Source organism: Ambystoma mexicanum, chromosome 3p (assembly GCF_040938575.1).
Source record: "Ambystoma mexicanum isolate Mex_15411 chromosome 3p, UKY_AmexF1_1, whole genome shotgun sequence".
Lineage (NCBI taxonomy): Eukaryota > Metazoa > Chordata > Amphibia > Caudata > Ambystomatidae > Ambystoma > Ambystoma mexicanum.
In genome coordinates this window covers 910093123-910112720 of record NC_090925.1, presented here as the reverse complement: position 1 = coordinate 910112720, position 19598 = coordinate 910093123, and the positions used below count along the sequence as shown (strand labels likewise).

Below are 19598 nucleotides of genomic sequence, written 5' to 3'. Positions count from 1 at the left end.
TCAGTATCTGTAATAGCATAGTGGGTAAGGAGCTTGACGACTTTCCTTGCAGTTATAAGGAGTGTCTAAGTGCTTACCCCACATCCCTTTTCATATATTTGCATTGTTGTCACACTCTGTTTGCACTCTTGGGTTTTGGTATACATGAGTCTTGGTTCCTATGTGCAGGTTGTTTGACTCAAGGCTATTCATTGTGTGATTTTGTGCACATTTCCCTTTCCATATTCTCTGCCTTAGTCCTCACATGACAAAAGGAGAGGTGAAAAATAAGAAGGAAGTAGAGGGAGACAAAAACTTAAAGGAGGCCATAGGACACAGCAGGAATAATGCTGGAGAGGATGAAGATGAGATATTTTGCAAAAGCCTTACACAAATAACAAAGGGGAGTAGGGGTTTAGGCATGGAGTTTGCAGAATCCGTGCAGAGGATTGTTGTGATGTGCTTTCTTCCCACTCAGTCTTTCCATCCTACATGCTGGGATGTCAAGAGTGGTGTGAATGTGGAATCATGTGTGCGTGTGACCTGTCAAGTGTTCTAGGTTTGACAGATGGAGAAAGGCTGGTTGAGAGATTGGGTGTGCCGGCGTATGTCTCCTCATTGCGTATCTCTTGTGCTACTGCTGGTGCCTGTACTTCCCTACTTCTGTAACTAAGAAAATAAAGCAGTTCCTTTTGTACCCAAGGCTCCTAGTCTATTGAAATAATGGCTAACCACTACAATGATCAAAGCATAGCGATGATTGGAAAAAGGAAAATTCTGAATGATTATGCAAATACATTTGAGTGTATTCTTTTGTCAACAGTTCTAGGTCTTACAGAGAAGTACCACATTTAGTTAGTAAGTCACTGGCCCTCATTACAACCCAGGCGTTGCAGCACCGTACTTAGTGCCTTCCCCATTCCCATTGAGCCCTATGGGGCAAAAATGGGAATGGGGAAGGGCCATGGCGGCATGGGGAATTACCGCCCCGCCAACCTCGGAATGGGGCGGTAATTCCCCATTCCGCCATGGCGGAGTCGGTAAGTTACCGGCATGGACCATGGTGCTATTAGCACCATGGTCCAACGCCTGAGTCGTAATGAAGGCCACTGTGTGATGTGCTTAAGTGTATCCTGGAAACGTTGGGGCATGTTTGTCTGTTTGGTGTTACTATAATCTGTTGGACCCTGGAGAGAGATAATTCTGGAATTGGCCCTCTAACTATCAGAAGCCACACTAACTATGTGTAAGGAGAATGGGGTGGACACGATGGGAGAGAAGACAGGTGCATGGGCGTAATTTTAGGGGGGACAGGGTTGTTTGTCCCCCCCCCCAACTTTCATGGCACGCCATTTTGTCCCCATTCATTTGGCTGGGGCACCTTTTCTTCAGATGCCATGTCTCCCCCAACATTTTCAGCAAAGTTACTCCACGGGACAGGTGTGTGGATCGTCGTCCCTCAGGGCGCTATACCTGCATTACCACATACTGTGGGAAGGGTGCAAAGGGAAGGAGTAGTGTAAGGTTCTTCAAGAAATAAGGATAAGAGCTACTTGGCACATTCCCTCAAGTCCCTCAAGATCCCTAGCTTCCCACCAGTAGATCACTATAGAATATCCTATGTATTGAAGGATGGCATCAACAGAGATAATATTTAGGCAGAGGAAAGCCCAGTCAGAGCATCCAGACAGAGGATGGCTATGCTTTTCTGAAGACAAGGTTTATTTACAACACAAACAAATAAGCAGCATATGTTCTATAAATGACAGTTTAAAGAATGCAAGGGTGATCAGTACAATTGCTTGTACAGTGAATAGTGAATGTGAAAAGATGACAGCGCATGGATCTTTCTGGTCATACATCTGTGGTTGCTGAATACAACAGATTTAGGGACCCAGGAGCATCAACAGTAATCCTGCAGGGTCCTCTCCTCTAACCTGCCTCCCATCGCCTTGCACTATCGGACAGACAGCCAGTTCTAACAGCAGAATATTTCAGCGTTCCTGTTGCGTGCTGAGTGCTGGTGTTAGGCTATCCAACACCGTGGCTGGTGTGGTTGTGCCCAGGTGCCTGTGTGCTTCGTCTCAGGGAGGCAAGTACTTGGTCGGCAGCAGCTTACTGTTACAAATGTCGCACCGCTTGTGCTGCCAACTGTGAGTTTAACGAATGTCGGACCTCTTGCCCTGTTAATTGTAAGTTTTAAAGAGTGCCACATTTTTATATGCCATGCTTATACTGAGTGATTTTGCTCCAGAAAGTTTTGAATCTTTTAATTAACACTATATTGGTTTTGACCTTCTTAAAATTCAGTATTATGGCACTCAGTTCAGTGGCTATCCCTAGTTGGAACTGCATATCCCAGGTCTTGGCGCTGAGCTCACAGAGGAGGTAGAGACTTTGTGCTGGGAGGACTGAGGTGACTTCTGATAATGGTATCATTGTTGGAGGCATGGATATTTACAAAAGTAGTCAGGAATTGACTCAACTAACCAAAAATCCATCTACGATAGGTGTCACGAACTCTGATTTTTTTCTTTAGAAAGCACTCATGATCCAGCAATGTCTTTTCCCACTATAGTACATCCTACTGGTGAAGGGGAGGCTAAATCACAACATGAGTTGCCTTTATTCTCCACTTTTCAGCCCCTACTTGCCTCAGAGAGAGACGCTCAGAAGGATGTTGCTCCAGAGCACTGGAGGCAATGTAAGGACAGTGGCCCTCATTACGACCCTGGCGGAAAGTGACTGACCGGACCGCCACAGCGTAAATAGCGTTTCCGCCATTGCACGAAGGAGCAAAGTGCGGCCCATTCCGACCCATCGGGCACGAGCACCACGGCATGGCGGAAGTGCAAAGTCCGCGATGGCGGAAATGACCCCAAAACGGCCCACACCGCCGCCGTACGGCGCCCTAGGTGCAATACCGCCACCCATCACAGCGGACACCGCAGTGTGCGCCTACCGTAAAGTACGGTGACCGGAAATATACGGAAACGGAAGTTAAAACATGGGCCCGGAACGGGAAACATCCCGCCGTACACCTATAAAACCACTAAAACCACACAACCACTAAAAACACTACCCTGAGACACACCCCAACCCGACATCCACCCTAGCGAAACCAAGAAAAATGGGAAAAGTAGCGAAGAAAGCGTGCGATCGCAAGCGGCAGGTCCACTTCTCCCGTGAGGAACTCACCGTGCTAACAGAGACCCTCCAGGAGAATGCTGCCGTCGTCTTCTGCACGCAAATGACCAGGACGGCACTTGCAAACAAGAAGGCCATATGGGCTCTGGTGGCACAGCGGGTAAGTGCGGTGGGGACCGCACCCCGCACCCCACAGCAATGCCGAAAGCGATGGGACGACCTGCGGATACGCGTCCGCAGCATACTCTCTGCCAACCGCAACATTGCCACAGCCACCGGGGGAGGTCCTGAATCACCCATCAAGTTGACCCCCTGGGAAGAAATCTGTGCCTCCACCATCGGAATGGAGAGCATAGAGGGAGTCGGAGGGATGGAGAAAGGAGTGCAGACATCCGAAGATTCAGGTAGGTGGGCCAAATAAAACAATGCCAAATCCACAAAGTCCATCCATGTGAAGTACCATGTGTCCACATAGTGCAACAGAAACACATGTCCAGGAGAACGTCCACACACATCGGCCTGATAGCGCACGTTAAAACCCACAATAAATACATAAATAATTAAAAACCCCTAAAACACGCACTACACGTGCAGCAGGCACACCCTAACTGCAGGCTGCCAAACAACTGCACCCTCACCCCACACACAAATGAAAGCACCTCCAAGGCCCCGACCCAAATCACCCTCAGGTACCACCCCAATGCATGTGATACAATGCCATTCCAATACCCACAGACCCATTAATAACCCTCGCCCTCCTTTACTCCACCACAGGGTCCGATCCAAACGACGAGCATCAGGACACCCCTACCAGCACACCTGCAAAGAGGGCCAAGACCAACGGCCAAAGACCCTCCACCTCAGCTGCACGCATCAAGACACGGCAGCAGCACAAATCAGGTGGCAGCACAGAGGAGGGAACATCAACAGGCACCCCAGCAGCCAGCATGCCCACAACACCACCACCACAGGTCCCCCCAATGGATGCCACAGAAGGCACTGCCTCTGGTGGCAGCAGCACCATAGGTGACACCCCATTGATGGCAGCATGCTCCGACACAGAAGACGGGGATGTCGAAGTCAGATCCATCCATGACCTGTCCCAGTCCCCCTGTCTGTCCCATCCCGTACAACATGAGGATACCACGCAGGGGCACCCACAAGACGACGACTGGCCATCCCCCACAAGCCCTGTGGCAAGGCAACATGAGGACAACAGCCCCTCTGTGACACCCCCGCAAATGGCCATGGCCCAGCAGAGGCAACAGTCCCTCGACCAGTTAATCGTGCAACAGCAGCAACTGGCCACGCTCCTCAAGGACCATGCCGATGAATGTGGGGGCACTAAGGCAGACATAGAAACATCAACTGAGACACTTAGGGCAGAAATGGAGAGAGGTACAGAGACACTAAGGGCACAAATGGAGAGTAGCACCGAGAGCCTGGGAGTCCAAATGGAGAGAAGCACCGAGAGCCTGAGGGGGGAACTGCATGCGACGTCCAAGGACGTATGTGCCGAACTTGCCGCAGTGCGCCGTGTGCTCACTGAGCTCTCGCAAACCCTTAGGGACATGCATGGACGTGAGCAGGCAGAGACATCATCCGTTGCAAGTTCCGTCCAGGGCAGCCCCCAACGTAGATCTGGGAGGAACCTGCGCTCCACAGGCAGGGGTGCCCCTGATACCCGCAGAGGGGGCTTGCAATAGCGACAGCCCACTGACAATGAGCATCTTTGGACACTGGTGTTCGGGGGGGAGGTAGGAGGGTGGAGGGGGTGTGTTGGGCTCACGTGGGTGGCGGGTCGATAGGGTGTACTACATGATATCACATATGCCATAAACAGTGCACGATCAACCAATGAGATGTGTGGACATTGATCTTTGTGTACTAGGCCATCATAGGCGTACAGTCCATATTGTGCATGTCCCAGACACACACAGTGCCACGAGTCCCGTGTCCATGTATCAGCCACCAGGCGTGAGTGCTAGAAGCATACATCAATGAGATGCTGACGAATGTCACGGCCCTCCGGTGCCTCGCAGACTCCTTGAGGTGCTGCCACATCCCCACCCTCATCATGACCATCATCAGGTGCTTGCAGTTCTGCGTCAGGGGGCATGGGCACATTTCTACGTACGCACATGTTGTGGAGCATGACACATGCCATCACCATCTTTGCAACCTTCTCATGGCGGTACAGGAGTGCCCCGCCAGACCTGCTGAGGCAGCGGAAACGACCCTTCAGTAGGCCGAATGCCTGTTCAATGACTACACGGGTACGTGAGTGGGCATGGTTGTAGTCCTCCTCATGCTGGTCCCGTGGGTTCCGGACTGGTGTGAGGAGCCATCTCTTCAGTGGATATCCAGCATCACCTGTATGTGGACAATAAACGTATGATGTGGAATGCCATTGCTACGTACGCACACCCCCTCCTCCCCCTTCCTGCCAGGTCATTGGCGAATCACATACCCCACATTATCATGCATGTAATGAGACTCACCGAGTAGCCAGGATCTGTTCCCTGCGTGTCGCTCCATGTAGCGTGGTATTGTAGAGTTCCTCAAGACCATAGAATCATGGGTTGATCCAGGGAATCTGGCACAACAATGTGTAATGATCCTGTTGGAGTCACACACCATTTGTACATTCAGAGAATGAAATTGTTTTCGGTTGCGGTACTGGGCCTCCATGGAATGTGGGACGACCAATTCCACATGGGTGCAGTCGATGGCACCAATGCAACCCGGTATGCCGGCAAGTGCATGGAATCCCACTTTTGTGTTGGTAATTTCCTGCTCCGAGCGTGGTAGGGAGATGTAGTCGTCTGCGTGCAGCAGGAGGGCATCGAGCGCTTGCAATAGTGTCCGTGAGAACAGTGGCTGAGAAATGCCATGCAACTGTCCGACTGTGTGCTGGTAGGTGCCTGTGGCCAGGAAGTGTAGTACAGACACCACCTTCAGTAGGGGTGGGATGGCGGTTGGGCTATCTATCATGCTGACGAGGTCAGCCTGTGTCATGTCCACAATGGCGGCTATGGTGTCCCGGTCCAGACGGTAGAGGGTGTGGATCTGCTCATCAGTGAGGTTGAACGGATGTGCTCGGAGGCGTGGGATTGCGGGCTGCCTGCGTGGTGGTAGTGGCTGTGCTGGCGGCCCTTGCTGGCCCTGCCTTGCCCTCCTCCTCCTCCTGCGTCTCCTCCGTGCGGCCGGTTGTAGTTGGTGTTCGTCTTCTTCTTGGAGTTGGAGTACTTGCAGTGCTATCATGTCCCCCAGGGCCAACATCGCGAGTCCTGCCGGTAGCATTTCGGTGTGGTTGTGGGAGGAGACTGGCTGTGCAATTTATGTGTTATCAGGCTGTATGGCCTCCACCTGTGGTGATTCATTCCACCTGTGCAAACTGCTCTCCCCTTTGGCCGAGCACGTCCCGCGCACAACGCTGCAATTCGGGGAATGGCATCTTGCTATTGCAATCATGTATTTGTACCCGATGGCCGTGTAACATTGGTTGATATGTTCATTCTGCTGTGGTCCCATTGTTTCACATACTATCTGTGCAGTCGCGAACAGACTTGTGAAGGGTCAGTGGAACTTAGTACTCGAGTAACGGTGGGCCCTCATGCATCACTGTACCGAGTTGCAACGACGGGCGGGGCGTCCCATTTGTGGGTGAAGGCAGTTGCCATTTTCACACACAGCCGCACTCGATGGATTAATTAGTGATTTCAAACGGCCACAGATGCCTCTTCGACGTGATGTTGCAAATGAGGAATTCGAAGGGCGGCGCTTTCGGTTTTCAGCTGGCGGCGAGGAAATGCCCACAGGTCTGACTGCAAATATAACGTACTATTGTTCAATGTCCTTGGGACAGGGGCCATGGCGAGGATGCAATGATTGATATGAATGGTTTGGGATGCGCAATGGCGACGTGGGCGATGAGGCCGGACGTTCCCAAATACATGTTACTTCACTACACTGGAATTACGGGCTGGGGCACTGTGGATTTCGCAGGCTGCATAACGCACAGACTCAATGGATATTTCTAATGTCATGTGAGTAAATATTCAGGCGTTTTAATCCCGGGATGAGGGAATGATGAATGGATGCATGGGCAGGTGATTTGATACAGAGTTTGCCATGTACAGGGCTTCTTGGGATCTATCCGCCTCCCCTACGCTATGTGATGCAGGGCTGCCATAGTGGGACCATCGTCTATCTGGCCTTGTTGAGCCCTCCCTGTCTCGACGCGCCCTCAGACACTTGTGTCCATGCACGTTACCAATCCCATATGATGGATTCTGTTTTGACAGACGCATGCACAGGTACACTCGTTTGTGATGGTGTTTACACCTCGATATAGATAGTTATGAGTCGCAAGTGGTTTTTGGGTGGTGATGAACCTTTGGAGTGGGCTAGCATGCATATGGCTGTGGATTTAGTGTGATCATTGAAGTGAGTTGTTGGAATGTAGTTCTGATGGCCATTCTGTTCTTTTTCTTTTCTTTTGGTTGACAGGTATCTCCTCCCCTTTTGCCACTGCCATCTGTATGCCACTCCTGCAGATGGGTTTTACTCCCGACACCTGCTGCTTCGTGTTAATCAGTGGAGCAGCATTACGATCTTATGGGACGATCGCCAATGGGCCACATGCCCTTACGCAGTACTGGTGGCTCGGAGCAACATTTCGGCCTTTCAGCTGGACTAGTGCCTCCCCATCGGGACGGCCCTGCGGTTCTGTGCGCTTCCATGTTGCCTTTTCGTACGTGAATGTGGCTCTGTGTACCATGATGGAACAGGGCGTCACACAAGTAGTGGCTGGTCATTTCTTGCGGATGCAGCCCACAATGGTGAAATGTGTTTTGGAGTTCATGGCCTGATGGCTGTATGGGCTTGGTGATTTTGTTGTGCATTAAATTTCTATTCTGATTTGGCCCGTGTAGCGTTCTTCTTTGCAAGTGATGTGGCATATGCCTATTTGGGGAGCGATGTATTGTGAGGAGATCTGCATTGGGTTCCAGCTTCGGTGTTTAGTTGCGTGGTACTGTACTGGGCGCGTTTGCCTACGAAGCCCGTGAGGTCAGGGATGGGGGCTGCCAATATGACTGTTTGAATGTTGTCATGCTCAGGGGCGGGGGATTGGGTTTTGTGTAACAGATGCCGGTCAGCCAGGTGGACTGGTGGAATGATGTGATTTTCGGAATATTGCTGGTCACAGGTGCCTGTGTTTGCGTGCGTTTCTTGGTGGGGGACTGTGGTCATGTCCATTGGGATGGCTTCTGTATTCGTGCCATCTGTGCCCTGCAGCTCCCATTGGCCCCTGTTGTGTTTCTTTTGTTCGTTGGCATGCATGGGTGACTTGTACATTTCACTGGTTGCATTGTGGCTTCATTGCACCTACGGGGAGTTGTACTTTGTGGGCAGGGAGCGGTGTACAGGCACTCAGTGGGGCCGTTTACGGTTGATTCGCGATGCCGTACTTCTCACCATGGCGGAATGGTACATTCCGCCATGCTTGATGGCGTTAGGTACATGTCCGCTAGGGTCGGAATTGGCGTACCCTTGCGCCATGGTGGTGTTTACGGTTTGGCATGGCGCGCGCGCGCGTGCTTGGTGCAGTTGGCGTTGGCGTTCACTACGGTGTCGCTAGTGGCTTCGTACTTTGCGGTGACGGGTCATAGTCGCACCGAGCGCTATTCGATGGCGGTATTGCATTTCCGCCATCGTTTTCCGAATTCCGCCAGGGTCGTAATGAGGGCCACTGTCATCAATGGTCTAAATAAATGCAATGGGTTGGCTGATTCTGGTAGATCGATGGAATCTCAGGGACATCAGGTCTCTTATGGCATTTGTCCAGAATTAGAAAAATGTTCACAATCAGACTTCCATCTTCCATCTGTATTACTTTCGAAAGCCGATAAAGCAGACCATTTTTGTCAAAAAGATTTACTGCTTGAGAAATCGGATAAGTATTCACAAACCACATTGGATTTATCAGACTGTCAAAGTCCCGAAATAAGGTCCTTTATGATGGTTACGTCACCTTCTCCAACAAGAGAGCGATTAAGGAACTCTAATGCTGCACCTTTTGCTGGTACAGGGCCAGGCTTGGTTGGCCCTGGTCGGTCTTTGAATCATAGACATAATCCAGCCAACCTGCGAAGCCTCCGAACAGGAATATCTCATATGGCTTTGCCTAAGGATAAGTTCATTAGAGATCTTGTTTTCAATCAGAGGAACTTCATTATTACCAATACTAGGAAGCCACCAGAGAGAGAACCAAGAGAAGCCCTACAACATAAGGTATTGGCATGGGTTTGCCAAAGAATGGGACCTGGGGTCGTCAGAAGCTCTGACCTGAAGATCTTGCGTAGGATAGAAATTGAAGACTGATGCACTCAGGAGAATAAGGACTGTATATTAGTGGGGTTCGGAATTAGTAATTTGCCTTACTTTTTAAGTGTATGTCAATATCTGCCTAAGGGCTCATTGAGTTTGCGACTTGTGGACTCGTTTTGTTTCTACTGCCTACCCGAATGAGTGTACTGGCACCACTTGCTTATTGTTGCTTCCCGATGCCTATTGTATGCTGCTTGTTTTTATGTTATGTTTGTAAGTTGATATTTTTTGTAACGCTCTAAGGCCTGATGGCGTCTAGCGCTTTATAAGAAGTAAACTAAACTAAACAGGGCCATGATCATTCCAAGAGCAACTCAATTGGACATACATTTGATAATAGCCAGGACCTAGCATTAAGGTAATTAGAAACAATGTGTATTGGGAGTTATAGAGATCAGACTCAGCTAACGAAAAGGGTAAATAAAATACGATTGTGATAAACTATATATTTTTCCAGTATTATATATTTCTATATTCGGCAATGAACTTTATAGCCAGGCTTATGTGATGTATTATGCAATATGGATTTTTTTTATCAATTATGTATTTTATGTTTTTTTGACATGTTGTATAAGGTTTTTTGTAAACTGAATACGCAACAATAAAAAAAAATTGTGATAATCTATATATTTTACAAGTATTATTAACCTGCACCCAATCCAAACCCAGAGAGCATTTCAGCACCACTATAGTTAATCACTGTATATATTATAGGAAGAGGAATCCCACCCTAGTCTTGCCTGAAACCCTAGAGAAGGTAGGAGTGGGCAACAGGTTCAGTTTGGGCAAGGCAGAACACTTGGATCCCAGAGGCCAGAAGTGAGTCTAAAGTGGAGCAGGTATAGGAATCCTTCATCTAGGCCAAACACCAAGGCTCCTAATCCCAGGGCAGACTTGTGCTTGATTGCACACATTTCATAATGTGTCTGCAAGGGTACCATGATGACCCCCAATGGCCAAGCCTCTCCTACCATGCAGGAAGTGCAGAGACCGCTCCTGCCCCTCCAAGAATCCCTTCATTCCCTGTCTCCTTATATGCTCCCCCAAACACAACAGCTAGATCTCAATGAGGATCAGAATATATTGTGGGGCACCAACCTAGTAATAACCTCAACAGTGGGGCACAACACAGGCGGAAAATCACAACTGAGAGCAGAAATGCAGCGAGGCACATTCTGGGCGTGGGATTGCAGTGGGTAGAGAAATGTATTCAATCACAATGGGGTGTAATTTGAGTAACAGAGGAGGCAGAAATACAATCGCGCCATTCATCAGTAAATGCCAAGCAGGGTACAACCAATGAGTAAGATCTAAGTGGGGAGCCGTAATACAGAGGGACACGTCATAGGAATAGGATGGCAATGGGGCATCAAATATTCAGTCACAACCTAATAGTAAAATTCCAAAGGAGCACCACTTGAGTGCAAAATGAACTAGGGGAGGGGGGGAATATATTGGGGCAAAACCTAAATGCTTACCTGAATCAACAATGGGGCACAACCTGAGGGTAAAATCGCCATGGGGAGCAGGAATACCATGAGGCACAACCTAGGAAATGGAAATACATTGGGGTACAACCTAGGAAGAGATTTCATTGGCATACCACCTAGGAATGACAATGGGGAGCTGATAAATAGTGGGAAAACCGTTGAAGCAAGATCATAGTGGGAAGCAGAGACACAGTCGGGCACCACTTAGACGTAACAACATCATTGACAACAACTTAGATGTAAGATCACAGTCAGATATAAATGAAGAGTGAAATCAGAGGGGAGCATAACAGCAGTGGGCCTAACCTAGGAGTCAAATCTCCTTGGTGAGCAGAAATACAATAGGGGGCAGGCGCATAGTAAAATGACTGTGGGTCACATCCTAGTGGTAAATCGCTGCACAGAGCAGAATTCAAGTGGAGAGGAACATGGCAGTAATGATGTGCATAACAACGAAGTAGAGTCTCGGATGGCAGCACCTGTGGCAAGGATTACTGGTTCCATGTGAATATGTCGCCTGAAAAATGGCATCAGGGAAGTGAATTTCTTTTTTTGGCCCCTAAAATACTTAGGCCAAATATTCTAGGAGGAGTGTCATTTACGATTATAAACCCCAATCCTAGAATATTTGGAGAAAGTGGTTGATTTTACTGAGGGAGCATATTTGGGAAAATGTCACCCCCTGGTGGCATGTTCCTTGACGAGATGTTCACTGGATACCGGATTACTTTGAGCCCAAACCGAGATAAGATCCCAGGGGGGAGAGAAAAATTACATCATTTGAGAATAGAAAAGCAGGGTATTTATACAAGTATAACCTTTGCCTATACTATCCAGATAATTGCATCAGTCTGTGAAAGAAACAATGTTCCTCCATAGAATAAAGAAAAAAACACTAATGTTTAGGGACTCCGAACCTCTTCTGACAATGAAGAGAACTGACACCCAAGACCACGAGCCAAAACCTTCCGAACATGAAAGCCATAGAGCTGTGCGGAGCAGGTCTCAAGACTGGATCCTTCACACTGCTATTGAGATAAGACCATGAGGACGGGCATCTTACACTAGAGCAGATTCAAAATTATATTTAAGCATTGGGAATCTGGATTAACCTTAACATAACCTTAATCAGAGTATCCTAAACATGAACTATCAGCAGCTCTAAAACCACCCAAAATGCCATCAGTGCACCTGAAAGTTGTGCCAACCAATGGGTTTGATATGATAGGTTATTTATAACGTGCTTAATATCCAGAGGTTAATAAGCACTGATCTGAGGATCGAACCTGTGTTGCTCAGTGTCGTCTTGCTTCCAAGGCGAGCACGTTGCCCCTGAGCTATCCTCCCATTTGGTAGGTAAACTCATTATAAACTTCCAAAATGGATATCTATTCAACACTTTGTTCATATGTTGTACCGTTTATGTTTGTTTTTTATTTTTCTTGCTTTGCTGTTTGTTTTTGGTCTGCGCCCTTAAACCCCCGGGTCATTGGCGCGCATTACAAATGTAGTAAAGTAAACTAAAAAGTGAGGGAATAATGATATAACAAGCACTAAGACCATGCATACAGAAAAGGATATATTTAGGGGCTGATACATTACATTAAATTGTCCTCAAATCTTGTTTGGTTTTGAGTCCTTACATGGGGTCCCGCAGTTTTGAGTTCCATGTATTTTACAGACCATGGTTTCCTCTGTTCTCTCTTTACCAAGGATTTTGCAATGCATTTCCCCTCCCGCCAACAACTCTTCATTCCCCACAACCCCAACCTGCAGACATCCGAACAATTAAATAAGGCCATTTATGAAGCAAAATACTCTTGGAAAAAATAGATGAAACAATACTTAGTGAAATAAAGAAAGTTAGTCAAAGCAAAACAATATTGTTGCGATGAACTGAGGTGCTCTACGCGTTTCGGAGAAAAACACCCCCTTCTTCAGGAGCAAGATAATCTGGAATTATATACATTAAAAGAAACCATCAGTATCATAAACTCAATGTTATGTTTACAGTATACACAGAACTTGAGAAATCCAGGGCATAAAATGTACCAAATGTAACCTAATTTATGAAACGAGAAATACAATGCACAAGGCAATCCACATTTATATACTTGTAATGTATATAATTCCAGATTATCTTGCTCCTGAAGAAGGGGGTGTGCCCCGAAACGCGTCGAGCACCTCAGTTCATCGCAAGAATATTGTTTTGCTTTGACTATCTTTCTTTATTTCACTAAGTATTGTTTCATCTATTTTTTCCAAGAGTATTTTGCTTCATAAATGGCCTTATTTAATTGTTCGGATGTCTGCATATTCTAATGTTAACCAGAAGTGTTCTGGTCACCATATTGTCAAAACTGTTTGCTGTGAGAAATTTTCATTTATCTTTTTGAGTAAAAATTATAATTACACTTGACTGATTCTGTATCAGCTTTAATGGTGTGCAGGGGACGGCAGTGTCTTTAGACACTTTTTTCTGTTTAATAATCTGAATTTATGTTATTTATTTATTTGTTGTGCATTTGTAAGGCGCTTATAAATAAATTGTGTTTCAAAGTGCCCATTGTGCAATAGTAAGACATTTTAAAGAAACAACTAAGAAATGGCGCATGGTCAATTACAGCGATATGTAAATTCACTGAAATCGGCATCAGTCCTGGGAGATTTAGGGCAGAATGGGGACATTAAAACATATTTGCTAGATCTGCCCTACTGGCATGTGCTTATAGTGCTATGTATGGGCAATGTACCACTATAGATGTAGTTGGGCACAAGATACTGGATTCGTAAAGAACTGCGCATCTGTGGGTAACGTAAGGCAATGAAAGAAAATCTGCAGCATGTATTATTCAGGTTGCTAGTGTCAGGAAGGAACAAAAAATGCTGATGTGCCCATTATTTAAAACAATTTTCCCATCAGGACTGAAATGTAAGTATTAGAAAGTCTTTGAAGGGTGTGGCTGAAACTTAATCTGAACCAAAGTGAACAACTAGCGAATTCTGCGTTGGTGGCCAGAGGTAGCTGTTAGAAAGGGGCAAAAGGTGGAACGAAAAGAAACTAGAGACTTTTTAGATATCAAGTGATCTTCTATGTAGCCTATTCTTAGTAAATGAATATAAATACTTCAAACACTATTTATAGTTAAAATGTGCTTTAGAAAAAGATGATGTAGTTGTACGGTTTGTTCAACCCTCTCTGAATAAAAAATGAAATGGCATGGGGAAAGTTCTCCGAAAACAAAAATCATTCAAAAGAAAGAGAAATATGAAAAAGTACTATTATTAATATTCAACATTAAACGGTTAATGGGGCAAGTGAAATGGATAACGGTGACAACAAAGATGGCCAGGTCCCATCTCGTGATGTGTCCCCAAATATAGATATGGGAGGGAACATAAGCAAGCGAATAATGGGGTGGCATGATTAATGTAGGTGGCTATTTTACAAAATGTCTGCATCATATATAAGCTTTGCACTAGTGGTGCTAAAACAAGTCATCACTAAAGAAGTGGAGATTTTGAGATCAGCAGCACTGACCATAAATGCCCACTAGGCAACTCCTGTAGCATGGCACATGAGCTAGAATGGTCCAAGCTGGGAAACACACACCCATGGTTGCTTACTGAAGGAAATACCCATAATAAGTTCTCTAAAAAAAGGTGATGTTAAAAGGCACAAAACATGTCTTCTTGATTGAAAGCTAAGAAAGAATAAAGGGCACCATCCCTTGCACCAAAACATGGGGCAACTGATGGAGCAAGACACTTAAGGTGACTTTGTTTAGGATAAAGAGGAGCAGAAGGAGGAGGAGGACCCTTGACCGCATCCACCGCAACAAACCAAAGAGAATGGGCTTTCTAACGAGGTTGGCAGTAACCTGCCGGTGCAACCGGCGGGTTGCCGCCAACCCCGTAACACCAAATCCAGCACCTGACTTCCAGGTGCCACCGGACAATACAGGTCCCAGCGGCACGGGAAGTCAGGCGCCGGATTTCATAAGTCCCCATTTCCATAGGGTACCATAGGACTCTATGGGAGTCCATAGAGTCCTATACTCTATGGGAGTGGCGAGATGGAAGCACCGGCACTGTTGCTAACGGTGCCGGTGCTTCCGTGACCAATCTGCCTACCGGGGCCACTGCGCCCAGCAGGGTCAGACCTGCCAGGCGCAACAGCCCCGGCAGGCAGACTCGTAGTGTGGCGGTCCAGAAACAAGGGTGTCGGTAAGATTACCGGCACCCTTCTTTCCAGACCGACACACTTGTAATGAGGCCCATTATCTATAAAGATTCCCTCAATACCCCAAAAGGAACTGGTAGGTAGAAAACATCTTTAATGGTTCAAGCAAGTGTGGATCTCGTTAGACCCTGTGTGTGGCACAGTTTATCTACATCTCCCTAAATCCAGGGGACTGGATCCACAACATATCGATCAGGAATAAAATGAAGGCAGAGTGTCTATGGCCCTTTCATTTGTGCACCTCAGAGACAACTCCCCTAATAATGAAATCTGTATGGAGGTTTGGGAGAGCCGCTGAATGGGCCTAATCTCTTTCTAAATTACCCAGAATACTGGAGTTCGTCATTACCTTGGTCTTAATGCAAAATGCCTTGCAGGGGGCTGCCTTGTAACCATCAGCGGTAGACCTGGGGGTACTGCGAGGATGGGCCCAGAAAGCAGTGATAATCCAGGAAACACCAACGCATCCATAGTGGACAAGCAGACGCAGGTCATCTGGATGAAAATGGATTTGACCAAATCTGGTCTTGTGGGCCCATTTCTTAGAGGATTCGTGGAATATGTACACACCACCAACTCCCTGGACTTGAGTTCAGGCTTCTATTAAGAATTGTATTTATGTCTCTTGTGATTTTCTGCATGCTGAGGAGGGAGGGAGATGCTTCCCTCCTCACCAGGGGGAGATGCTGGAATGCCATCTCGTGTGAGATGCCATAGAAGCTCCTTTGCTCCCCCTCCCTCCACCTGTTGCATGGAGATATATTAGAGGCACCATTTTATTCAGATGAGTAAAGCGATCACCCGACTCCTGCTCTTCCCAGATACGAGATGAGTACAGGATGGGCAGTTTAATGCACAAGCTGATAGCGGTCAGCCTAGACCCATGTAATCTTTAAACAGTAGTAGGGTGCAGAGTAACGTTCTATAAGGAGCACACATGGGTACACCAGCCCCCTTAGCAAGTGAAAGCATGGATAACTGGGTAGCAAAGCTCATGAGGAGAGAAGGTATAACAGTGGGTGAATACTCCATGGGCCATCGCGTTCATGCTTGTAGCAAAGGAAGCCTGAAGTGACTTAACAGTGGCATGCCACCATTTCAAGATAAGAGGCAATCCACCACCAGAAGCAGGGACCTCATTTGGGAGTTGCAAGGGGTCACACCTACGACCCCTGAGGTATCTCTTGCTACCCCTGAGGTCGTCCTCGCTATCCCTATAAAAAATAGAAAATATATATATATATTTTTAAATGTATTGAAGCTTGGTGGGAGAATGAAGTGTGAGAAAACATGTGTGATAACATTTGTGAGATATTTGGAATAGACATAACATGTCTTTTTAATAATTTTTTGTAATAAAACAAGTTTTGTGAAATCAAAAAGTGAGTAAGAGTACCGTGTCATCCTCTAGCTACTGGTCCATTGTGTTATATTGTCAACAACCATGAACCGACACATCCATAGACAAGAGGGTTGAGTAACAGTGCATGAACTCGGATTATAACAATGAGTGTATCCACAAGATGCAGACACACTGTAGCAGGTTATTTAAAAACACAGTCTCTGATGTAGCAGTCACAACGTTATTAATATGGGGTTGTTTTATCATCTGTGTGTTTTTGTAAACGGAAAACATTAAATGCTACTAAAATGTATTATTATTATCTTATTATTATTGATATTTCACTTTCCTGCGAAGGACACATTAGCATTTTGGTTTAAAAAAAAACCTTGACAAAAATGTAAGCGCCCCTCTACTGAGAACGAAGGAGGGGAACTAACCGGTGCAATGGGATGGTGGGTCTTCAATCAGGGTTCAGCCCACTGTGCCGCGTCAGAGCAGAAATACACGCGCTTGCACATCAGTCTGTTCTCACCAGGAACAAAAGTCCAGCAGTGACATGTGACGCAATTCCCCGCTGAAAAAGAGGACCAGCAACAACCCCAGATAGCTTTTCCCTGGCTTATTGGGTATATTCGGTAGGGTGTGGCTGGGGTGATACCTGTCATGTCTGGCGTGGCACAGTGAGCTGAAACATGACTGTGGGCCCTACTAAATGGGCCCCATCCCATACAACAGGTGTTTCGGCCTTCTTCCTTCTTAGTGGATCTGGGGTCTCACAATTTTGGCCTAGAAATATGAGAGCACCTCTACTGAGGATGAACACGGATTAAATATCATGTTCTGTGGGACTCTGAAGAGTAATAACAACAACCCCGGTACAACCTTCTACCTTCTTGGGGGTGTCTCTGGGCAAGGAGAACAAGTGGGGTTCGCTTCATAACTTAGGGTGGGAACCCCATCTCTTTCAACGATAAAAAGCCCCCCTACACGGAAAGAACATGGCTGACGTAGCCTGTTCTGTGGGACGTTTCGACTCCCTGGAGGCTCGACACTCGCGTGGCAACGCTCTGCGCCTTACACCATTTGCATGTCCGTCTCTCCAGTCCAGCCATCAATCCTGGGACCCGAGATATGCATTGAATAAATTAGAGCTCTGTCCTTGGGGCGACACCGAACAATGAAATATGGGTTGTGCATAAACACGTAATATGCTTAACATAAACGAATGGAAAAAAAACAGCAAAGCATTCTAATAAACAACAATAAGAATGGTAAACTGAATAGCTTGCTGACTTACAGACTGTCCTGATAGCCAAGAAGATAAAGCCGATAGTCAGGGCTGCGCGTGGCATTTTCCGTTAATGGCCGTCTCTTTTGTTCCACTCTTCGCCCGTATTCGACGTCTGTCTTTCTCTGTCTTTTCTTCTCTCTTATTCCTTCTCTGAGGGTCGGAGACGTTACCAAGACTACACGTGAGTGCCTCGGTCTCTGTAAACAAGCAGCAGCTACTTTATCTAATGAGAGCCTGTTTGGCCACCGACCACGTGCCCCGCCCGGCCTGGGCGTCGCAGATAAACTCTGCATACGACTTGCAAGAGGCCTCATATCTGATCGCGCGCAGGCCCAGTCACGGGGCTGCTGGCAGGATGCTGAACATGCAGATTCTCCATAACCGTGTCTATATTTTACAAAACTCAGTTCCCACCCCAACATATTGCCTAAAACTGTCCATTTTATGTAAGAAGTGTGCAGAGTCCTGGGGTCACAGAGCCATCTTTGTTTAGTTCTTTGTATGAGACCTCTTCGGCCTCCTCATTTAGTATCTGTGTGTTGATAGCCACTGTAACAGTGGGTTGTGTTGTGAGTTCTCAGGCATAGGACTCCACCTAGGGGGGTCTTTCTACCGATGCTATCTAAACTTCACACATTCCAGGACTTTCCCATGGGCATTGCACTGGACCTAAGGATGCACTATGTGTATGTGTACTGCTACAGCAAACCATGTGTGCTGTGTATATTTGTGCATTAAGGCAACTTAACTTCCCATAAGGCTTTGGCTGTTCCCGCTCTCTCTTTCCACTTCTCCTCTGATCTCCAGTGCCTGCAGTCGCTCCTCCCGCCTCCAAGAAAGTCCACGAGGCGGCAAACCACGAAGGGGCTCCCTATATCACCAGGTAAACCCTGTGGTGCTAAGCCTGTGCATTTTCAGCATTTTGTCTAACCCACCCATGACGATGAAGTTTAGACACTGTGTTGGCTTTTCCTCCTTCTTGTGCTCAAACTGTGCTGTGCAGCCCCTCCTATTTCTTCCAACTATCCGCTGATGCCCCTATGACAATCACCATATCCCATATCTTCTCTAACTGCTACACTATCTCCTATCAGCCCTCTCGCAGGGAGTCTGGAAGAAAAAACCTTAAAAATAGATATCCTGACCACTATCCTGGTCTACCTATTGCAGACAACTACGTCGGCGCAACTTCCAGACAGGTCTTCACTGATATTCTGTTTTCAGACCCCTCTCCTGATCTATGGACTCCTCATCTCATCTCTACTCTCTCTCCTCTCAAATCCTCACCCATTAATGGTGGCACTAAATGGGAAGACGTCTTGCCAGGCTTTTCATCATCCAGGTGTATCATTAATGTCCATCCCACTGGCAATATCTTCGTTCAGGGTCCTCGACCCAAACTCCTCCTCTTCCTTCCCACACCTGCTACTTCTTCTTCCACTCTCTCTCTCCCTCTGGCTGGTGTACCATGCCCCTGTACCCCTCTTTGGAAAACCTTCAAGGGTGGAGACCTCTTGCATCTAGCCACGCAATATGCTCGTTCTGCCATCAAACAGTCTGCCGATGTCTGCCTGGTCCTTGAAGACATTGACCTCACTATGCTTGCTTTTACCGAGACGTGGTTCAATGCCAGCTTAGTCACTGCTTTTGACTCCCTTCTCCCCGATGGCTATAAAATGATCTCCAAGTCTCGCCCTAACCGTGCTGGCA

The 19598-nt window shown here is 47.1% G+C and overlaps 1 protein-coding gene across 1 annotated transcript in view; it reads right to left on the bottom strand.

Annotated features, from left to right (window-relative positions):
• LOC138581095 (programmed cell death 1 ligand 1-like) overlaps positions 1 to 18082 on the bottom strand; it is a 50923-nt gene extending 32841 nt beyond the window's left edge. Inside the window, exon 1 of the mRNA XM_069652172.1 lies at positions 17895 to 18082. Within this exon, the coding sequence (XP_069508273.1) occupies positions 17895 to 17949 (55 nt within the window). The 5' untranslated portion in view covers positions 17950 to 18082. The remainder of the gene's footprint in view (positions 1 to 17894) is intronic.
• Between the last annotated feature and the right edge of the window lie 1516 nt (positions 18083 to 19598).